This window comes from Protopterus annectens, chromosome 5.part1 (assembly GCF_019279795.1).
Source record: "Protopterus annectens isolate FY-2018-M chromosome 5.part1, PAN1.0, whole genome shotgun sequence".
NCBI classification, from domain to species: domain Eukaryota; kingdom Metazoa; phylum Chordata; order Ceratodontiformes; family Protopteridae; genus Protopterus; species Protopterus annectens.
In genome coordinates, this window is record NC_056736.1 from 751,709,620 (window position 1) to 751,719,600 (window position 9,981).

Below are 9,981 nucleotides of genomic sequence, written 5' to 3' on the forward strand. Positions count from 1 at the left end.
ACATATTAAGGACAAAAGACCAAGAGCTACAGCTGGTGGAGACACTGTATTACTAATTAAACAAGCCCCCACAGTACACCGAGTTCCCTGTATGATAGAAGGCCCAGTTGTATAGGTACCCATGTCAGTTTGATTGGGCACACACACAAAGAGATATTTATAATCCATCTCAACAATACAGCAATCCCTACTGAACATATTAAAATTGTACCACATTAGCAAATTTCAACCCTAAATGTACTAGGTCCTCATAAAACTCAGTTTAACAAACTGCTACTTACCCACAGTCTTGAACAATTGGTATAACTACCTACTAATCCCAATACACAGGCAATCATTCAATCCTGGATCTCCTACGAATAGATATGAAATACAGACGTCTTAGTCATAGAAATTTACCCTAATTCTATTAGAGATCACTGCCTCATCTTATTAACCTGGTCATCCAACACTAAAGGACCCTCACAAATAATTACTGGTATACTATTTCCCCATCTCAAAGTACCAGATAAGTCAAGAGACCCCAATTCTTGCCCTTTCATACTTTACTGCTGCTACAGTATTTAGCTGCCTCTCATTTAGATAGGATTCAGGGCACAGATACACCAGTGGAAGACTGATAATGCTAAGGAGGAAAAAAAATCAGAAGGACTCCGCCCAGAAAGCTTGGGAAAGTGGCTCTCAGGAACATCCAGCTTCCTCAATTTTCTGTTTCTAGGAATATTTAACTACAATAGCCATAAATATTATACTTAAGACAAATTATTTATACACAGAACTGGCGAAACTCTTCTGGAAAAAGATAAAACATCTAAATAGCAACATGATCAACCCTTCAACTAGCTTAGCCAACACATCCCTGGATAACAAGCCTTCCTACAGGCTGCAAGAACTTTCCTTGCACAGCCATAACACACTAACAACACTCATCCCCATACCCCATATATAAAGTCCAAACTTGAAGGGGAAGCACCCCCACACAAGTGTATCACCTGACCTATTATGCCAACATATTTCAGTCCATTACAATTTCAGTTCAAGTGAATCTCTGTTCTTAAAACAGAAGTCTATTGGGGCCAAATTCAGTAAACTATAAACTGGATGTTTTCAACTTGACCCTCACAGCAGGTTCAGTATCAAAACATTTAAACATTCCATTCTAAATTCCTCAATCTAGTCTCCTCTCCCACAGAGCTTAAGGACTTCAGATGTATTTCTAATTAGTGTATATTCACAAAAAAACTTTGAAAAACTAATACAGAAACAACTTTAGACACATATCTAAAGCTTTCCTTCTGACCAGCAATATGGGTTTATAAACTTCTTTAGCATTATGATTGCACTACTTGCTACCAATGATACTGTCTGTACAAATATGAAGGACTTCTCTCGGCAACATTTTCATTGAGTACAGCCTCAGACCATGAACTATAGTATACTACATCAGAAACTCTTGAAGTTAAAAAATTTTTAGAGACCACAAGGTTTTGGTTCCAAAGCTGCTAAAAAAAGGCCAGAACATTTCACATTTATATAATAAATTCATAGATGATTGCTAGGCTAACACCCTAGGAGGCTTTTTTAAGCAAATACATTCTCAGAAAATGAAATATTCAGCACTGGTGGACCTCAGGGCTTTGTTAGGACCCTTTCTTTTCTCCCTTCTAATCAATGACATAACATTAGAGTTGCCTAACCTTAATCGTATAATGTATGCAAATGACAGTCTTCAGCGACACCAGTAAAACTCATCATGCCCTTTAGTCTACCCTTCTAAGAATTATGGGGCTGGTTTCATAAACTCTTAATGAACTCAAAAGAAGAAAACTAACATCATGCTTTTCTCTACCCCACAAAATAAATATTTCACTCTTATTCACCTATGTTCCTTAAAGACATTAAAGGAAATATAATCCCAAAAGCAACACAGCAAAAGTACCTTTGGCTCGCTCTTGATTTCTCCCTTAACTTTTCACTTTACACTAATATCGCCCTTACTAACATTTTATCCCAACTCAAACTTTGCTTCTGTATCTCACACCTACTATTACCTACAGGAGAATAACATCCTGATAAATACATCAAAAACTAAGCATATGAGACTTGGGAGACAAACTGAAAGGTGAATATTTAATACAGCACACAGTGACTGAAACTGTAGACTCATTTAAGGACCTGGGTATACGGGTAGATTCAGCTATGAGTTTTTCTAATCATATCAACCAATTAGTTAATGATAGTTATTAGAACTATAGGTTGTATAAAATGATTTATAAAGTCTAGGAACTTTAAAATTATAAAACCTTAAAGGGCACAGTATACTCAAATCAAGGGGTGGCGTAAGCCATACAGAATCGGGCTAGGCTTATAATTGCCCCAGGGCAGATAGCCTAGTATGAACCTATGAGGTTATTGATTAGTTACCTTAGACCCAAACTTGAGTATGCAATAACAACACGGAAACCCTATAAGAAAATAAGCATGAGTAAACTGGAAAGAGTACAGCGGAAATATACCAAGAGTATCCATGGATGTGAAAATTTAAGTTATTATGAAAGATTAAAATATCGGAGCGTGTATAGTGTTTCTTACAGACATCCAAGAGGAGATCTTACTCAGTATATAGGGCATTTACAGACAACTACCTCTGGGAATGTTTGGAGTTATCAAAAAGTAGCAGAGAATCATCAGACAACCTACATAGAACATTATATAGGAATGAGAAGTGTACTAACTGGTTCTCTTGACAAAAGTAGCTGATGCATGGAACAGACTACCAAATTACATTAAAGCAATGACTATATTTTTAAGAACAGCCTGGACACTTATGGGGACAAATGTTTTGGTATATTGGCAAGCTAGAAGGGCATTAACTCTTAAGATCAACTCACCAAAACCTAATCACTGTCCACAAACCCAATCGTCTTGCTGGTCAGCTTCTATTATCCTTGTCCTTGGCTAAAAAAATGGAATTGTCTTCCTTCCTCTCGAAGGACTTGTGAAAACTTTAAAAACTCTGCTACATTCCTACCTTTCCTCTAACAGGAAATGCAACTGCACTCTCCCCACCTAGCCTAATAATTAATCCACCCCTTAAACTCCTGACTAACTCTGAGTACAAGCTAACCTAGCATAAATGCACATACTGTGAATAACAATTGTACATATTATAAATAACCCATCCCACCTTTTTTTCTCTCTTTTCCTTCCGTGTCTTTATTCTCCCTCTCAATTAAGTTACCAATACCATCCTAAATATTTAGGTACTATATAACCAAAGAATTTATTCCTGTTCTCTAGCAAGAAATGAAATTGTAATTGTGTCTTCTTTACTATGATTGTATATTTAACTAAATTATGTAATGCGGAGCTTTTCTCCCCAGGCCTCCACTGAAAACGGGCACCCTGAGCCCAGTAGACCTCTCCGGTCATCAAACTGAAAATAAATAAATAAATGTAAATGCCCGTGCTTGAAATATTTGTATTTATATACAGCATGGACAACTATTGCTAAAATGTCCAAATTGGAATGTGGACTGCCACTGCTTTTCCTTCACTCACCACACAATCAAGCTGCAAACCGCATATAACAAAATAATGTAGATCTGTTCTTCTTACTGTCATAAACATGTACCTCTGCAACCTAAACTATTTCATCAAATTACCCATTAAAAATAGGACCACTTTGTTCCTTTTTACTTTGATATTCAAACTTTGTCCAATTGGTTTCTGCACCCTACTGAAAAGAATACCTTCAACTAGAGGACAAAACAACTCAATAAGAAGCATAAATATTCTCCATCTATCTCAATGTAAATTGAAAAATGCAGTAGGAGAAACACCCTTCTCTATTTTAGGACCTGCACTATTGAACCTGCATCCAAATGATGTGAAAAATAATCATCCTTCACAATCATTCAAAACACCACTGAATGAATACCTCACAGAAAGAAGCAAAGTGCACCTGCTTTCATGATGCTGGCTGATTTGTACACCAACATATGGGACTTTAATAAACTTCGGTCGACTGCATAGGTTGATTCACAAAGTGTATGCATATCTGCACATATTTATCTTGTGTATACACTACACTATTTAAAATATGTACATACTTTGCTCTTTTGTATGCATTATTTTCTTTCCTCACAAATAACTGCATATAAGTTTGCATGTATTATTGTATGTTTTTGTTATTTAATTTTCGCTTTTACTTTTTACGGTTATTAACTACCTGTGTTGTAAATGAAAAGGGTTGGTAGACCAGTACATTTACCAAACAAACAAACTGCAAGCAAGCAAATAAATAAATAAAAAGAAATGACGGAAATTAAAAAAAATAATCAGTAGTTAGAGGAAGTAAATACACATACAGTGGGTGGCCCAAAGGAAGTCCATATTTACTACAGGAGTCCAGTAAACTGAACTATGCACCAATAACCAAAACGTGAATAAAAGTTAAAATGACAGTGAATTATCCAAACGTTAAATACCTGTGGAATTAACCTCCCTTCAAATTATGTCTTTGTCAGTAAAGTGTGAGGCTTCTGGTACTTACCCACACTATAAGTACTCCAACAACAGATGACAGTTCAACAGTGGTCCAAGGGCCACCAAAATGTGTGCAGTTTAAAACCCAATTCACTCAGTCACACACACAGATGGTCCAGCAAAAGGTATAATTCAAGCAAACAGAGGTTCAGAAGGAATGACAACACTCGACTAGAAAATGACAACACTCGACTAGAAAATGGCACACGGGAACTAGACCGTCCCCGGGATGTTTTTTTGTAACTAAAATCAATGAAAGCAGAAGAAAATACCTTGAATATTTTACTTTCATCTATACTACCTGCCATTAAAGTAGCATGTATGCACTGGGCTCCACAACTCTGTTTCAAGATAAACCGACACTAAGTACAGTAGTACCACAATGCTACCAACAGTGTTTTATGCAGATGTTAACAACTTTCATTAACACTCTTTAACAGTTGGCATGTTAAAAAATAGAACAGCAACAATGGCTACATTTTACAAGGCTTTAACATTGGGCAATCAGAGCCAAAAGATTTTATAAATTAAACAACTACTCCAATCTGTGAACAGTCACATTTCAAAGGCACCCCTTCTAATAAAAAGAGAATACCAGTACTCCCGCACTAGAACAAATACTGCGAAGGACATTCTTGAAAATCTAGTTGTATACAAAATTGTTTGACTTTAGATAAACTCCTTTTGATTAAGCTTACTACAGCTGTTTAACTTCCAACTTCATTACTTTTCCCATTTACGTTTACTGAGAAAAAGTAAATATACACCAACAATCAACATTGCCAACCAGTACAGTTGAAAGAGTACATTTTCTCCTCTGTGAAAACAATTAGTTAACTGGGAGTTAAGGTGGACCAAACTCTGCATATTAGTTACCTGGTATCTTACAAGAAATCCAAGCTTCTCCTTCATTTTTCCTGCAAAACAAAATCACTGACAATCACAAAACAATATGCAAAACGAACCGTTGAATAAAGATCCATAAAAATATACACTTACCACAACACCTTAAACCAGTCACTCTGTAAGAAAACTCTGGCTGCCATATTCTAATGCTGCTGTACAGTAAGCGTTTGGAGACACTGTCGCAAAGATCGTAATGCCTTCAAGCAGTAGTTAGAGACTGTGGTTGTACTAAAGAAAAACTACGCGTTACAGAAGTTTGATTTTATACTGATTTGTTGTGTACTGCAGAAAACGTCTTTACTTTGCCACACGTTATGTTTGAGCATGTGTGTCAATTTGTTTTGTTTTTACTCCCACACTACTTGTATTTTGCTTGCGTTGGTTTTTATTGTTTCTTAGTAAGAATTGTTTTTCCCCTCTCATTGTGATTTGACTCTGTGTTGTGCTTTTGGCGTTGATTATTCCAGTGATGGCCGTAGCTCTGTCAGTCAGGGACACATCCAGAGAAAATCAGGGATCCTTTTAAAATATTAGGACTATTAAGGCAGCGATAGAATAAGACTGCGAATTAATATAACTTTTCTGAACTAAAAGAAGTATATAACTGTTAGTAATTGTCATTACCACCTGTCCCACTTTGCGAGGGACAGTCCCTCTTTGGGCAGTTGTGTCCTGACAAAAAATATTAAAAATGGCAAATGTCCTGAGATTGTAGGACATAATTATGTCCTATATTGTATGTAATAGTTGCATAACACAGTTATTCTATATCTAAAATACCTAAATGTTATAAGAAACAGAATAAGCAACTAAAATGCTACAAGAATAAGCTAGTATGTAGGCAAAAAAGTTAAGTTCTATCCTTTGTACTGACCGTGGGTATGTGTCGTCCTGTAAAATCTGATGTTTGTCCCGAAAATGTCCCACTTTGGCCATTTGAAAAGGTGGCAACCCTAATTGTCATTATTTATTAAGTGGAATTCACTCTCTTTCCTCCAAAAGTTAACAGTTTAGGCGGGGCTAAGAGGGACAGATCTTAAAATTTGAGTCAAAATCCAGGACGGTTGATGGCTGCTTTTGCAAGCTGCGTTACCCGTTTGCGTAGGCTCTTTTCGAGAATCTGACAAAGACGTAACAATAGTTGCAGGACTGGTCGGTGATCGCAAGCACCGTGTTTTAGCGCAGATCGGGGCTGATTTCGGTGGCTGACAACCATGATTGGCAGTAGTTTTTCCCTGTCAGGTGTGGGCAAAGTGGTGCAGCGATTAGCGTTGCCGCTTCACAGCAAGAGGTTCTCTGGTTCGATCCTCGGCTGGGGTGCCTTTTGTGTGGAGTCTGCATGTCCTCCCTGTGGTTGCGTGGGTTTCCTCCGGGCGCTCCGGTTTCCTCCCACATTCCAAAGACATGCTGCAGATGGATTGGACACACTAAATTGGCCCTAGGGCTGTCCGTGAGTGTGTGTGCTTTCAGTGGAAGGTTGGGCGTCGGGCTGGCAACTCGACACTGAAAAACTCCACTGCCAATCATGAGCGGACAGCTGATCCGCTGTGGCGACCCGAAAGAAGAAGTAGTGTGGGCAAAATCCTGCCTTGTGCCCCAATCACTTCAGTATAAAACTAAACATTATTTCTGTCCAGAATTAATACTCTTACTACCTGCAGTCTTGAACAAATTGGTGGTCTAAATGCACTAGTTGAGCAAATAATATTATTGTTTATATAATTCCGGTTGCCATGTTTGGAAGAGCAAAAACCTGACAAAAGTTGCTCCCTTTGCTAGATGATTGTCTCCTGCAGTTGAATTGTGTTCCTAGATTTTAACACTTTTTTCAGGATTAATTTAAGTCTTCTAAAGTATTCCTTACTAAGTTTTATTTGCATTTGTTTGTGTTTTATTGTTGATCCTTCATCAATTCCCAAATATTTATACACTCCCTCTTGCTCAAGTTATTTTATATCACATTTTTGTGCCAAACTGTTTTTTTCCTGTCGTTGCAGTTTTCCTGCTTTAAAAGTTGCTTTTGTACATTTATCAAGATGAAATGACATAGTTATATCATCTGGAAAAAGTTTTTACAATTTGCAGTTGGGCCTTCAGTTTCTTATCTGATGAGCTGTACAGTTTTAAATTATCGACAGAGAGAATATAAGTCTTTACATTATGTTGTTTTCCAGGAGCCAAATTATAGACATGGCCTAAGCTGTTAAGCAGACAACTTAATGGGTTAAGTGCAAGACAGAATAGAAGCAGTGACAGAGAGTCACCCTGGAATATCCCACAAATGTATTTGTTCTTTATCGTGGCTTAATTGCAAAGTGGCCTGTCACTAATGTAGTCGGATCAGCACTCTTTTATCCATGAATGTGGGATACTATCAAATGCTTTTTTGTAGTCCATCCATGCCATTCCTAGGTTCTTCCCTTACTTAGTGTTCTCCACTATGACTTTATTCAACAACAAATGATCCTTTGTTCCATATGACTTTCTTTTATTGCCCTTTTGTTCTATTGCCAAAGTTGAGTTTTTTTTAAAATGAATATGAACTCTGTCGGCATCAATTCCACTGTATGTTTACACATTGTCAGAAGGCAAGTTATTGGCCTATAAATTTTAGGGTAGCTTGCAGGTTCACTCTTAAGTAGCAGCATTGTTTTTCCTGTTAGCCAGGTTGGTATCTGTTCGGGATGTGCATATAAATAGTTCTTACTCTTGGCCAAATCTTCTCGCAAATATGTTAATACTTTTAACCAGAAGTTAGGTACTGTATCTGGGCCTGGGGTTTCCCAATTAGAGGGTTTTCTTAACTTTGTTTCAATCTCTCTGGGTGTTACTTCATCCCATTTCATATCCTGTACCTTTAAACTTCTTTTTTTCTTTCACTTCTATCCATTTAGAATCTTTATGTTCCACAGAATCTTCATAGATATTTCTCCAAAATATATTTATTTATTCTTTTTTTGGTGGCCTTTCAGTTCCTTTTATCTTGTCTCCCGATCCTCTATAAACCTTTTTTGGGCCGCCAATAAGTTGCTTATTTTGTATTTTTCCTTATATTTATCTGTGTAGCTTCTACATTTTTCCACCTGTGCTGAGATTTTGTTTGTTAGTTTTCTTTCAAAGTAAAAAGTTAATCACGCTGATTGCAGAAAGAGTACGAACTGTGCAAATCCAAAAGATAACAAAACTTATGGAGGGTGAAAAAGTTTCTTTTTTAAACACCTTTACTGAATTATTACTTGTGACACAGGCAAATTTATATTTATACAAAAGTAATCAAACTGTATTAACAAATTAACATCAACAAACATTATACTTCAGGTATATTGGTGTATATTATATAACCTAAACAATATTACATAAAGAATCCAATTTATGCCCCTTTTTAAACTAGAAACACTCTTATTAAACCATCACTTACGACATAAGCAGTCATACATTTATATAAATGAAAACAAACCACACTGACACAGTCGTAGTTGCAAGCATTTTACATCACAAACCATACTGACACACTCCCACTTACAAACATTATTCAACACTTGCCTACCCAAGCATTTTTAGTCAAACATTACAGGGCTCATTTAAGTCCTGCCTTCTTTTAAACGTCATTCCTCCTGTTGATTAGTCTAACATAATTGATGTCCTTATTTTCTCTCAGTAAGTATTTTTTGTTTTTCTCTCTCATGATCAGTTAAAACCGACTGTTCTGACAAAATAATCCAGTCCCAAGTGATGGAGGAAATATTCTTAAGAAATAAGTTAGCTAGCAGAATGGCTTAACATACCTTTCAAGTGCTGTCACCAATACTGAATTCTTTGCCAGAGACCCTGATTTCCAGATTTTCTGACTGTCAGGAACACACTTTTGTATATTCATTAAAACATAAGTGTGTGTGTGTGTGTGTGTGTGTGTGTGGGGAGGGGGGTGAAAATCATACTAGGGAATTAAAATGGAAAGAAGAATTCATGATATTTACACACTGTTTTCTGCAATGTGTTTATTTCTGTTTTATAATTTACCTGACACGAGTTTTTGTCCATATCTGCAATATTGATTGTACCTTTCAAGTGTACTCATTTTCCCAAAATGTCCAATTTTTTGCCTTATATTTTTTTATCTATTTATTTTAAAATTTGTGGTTTTGTGGCAAACCATTTGATTAATGAAATCACTACTAATGATAGGCATTTGAGTCTCAGACTTCATATCCTTCAGAAAAATGCATGCTAATGCAAAAGTTAGCATTCTCCTAACTTTTTTAAATTTATAAGAGCAATATTTAAAATCTGTTCCTGACTTTGGACCTCTGCCCCACCCCCCATTTTTTTTTATTTTATTCAGAATTTTGTGCTAAGAGGTTATAAGGTATGCTTATACCAAAGATAAAAAAGCACAGGGTGAATGAAGAGTGCAGCTCCTGCATACCTCGCAACTGGCCAGATTTTCACCATATATTGTTGGTATGTTACTCATGAAATCCCTGTTTTTTTTGCAAATCACTGAAGATTGAAGTAACTAAATAATGA

At 36.5% G+C, this 9,981-nt stretch overlaps 1 protein-coding gene across 3 annotated transcripts in view; it reads right to left on the reverse strand.

Annotated features, from left to right (window-relative positions):
• Nucleotides 1-5,700, reverse strand: part of PAAF1 (proteasomal ATPase associated factor 1) — a 577,308-nt gene extending 571,608 nt beyond the window's left edge. Inside the window, exons 1-2 of one of the 3 annotated variants that reach the window (XM_044073392.1) lie at nt 5,548-5,700; nt 5,425-5,465 (exon numbers count right to left, since the gene is read on the reverse strand). In XM_044073392.1, coding sequence (XP_043929327.1) covers nt 5,425-5,465; nt 5,548-5,594 — 88 coding nt within the window. In that variant the 5' untranslated portion in view covers nt 5,595-5,700. The remainder of the gene's footprint in view (nt 1-5,424; nt 5,466-5,547) is intronic. The other 2 variants (XM_044073391.1, XM_044073393.1) reach the window with 2 other exon arrangements.
• Nucleotides 5,701-9,981: the final 4,281 nt, after the last annotated feature.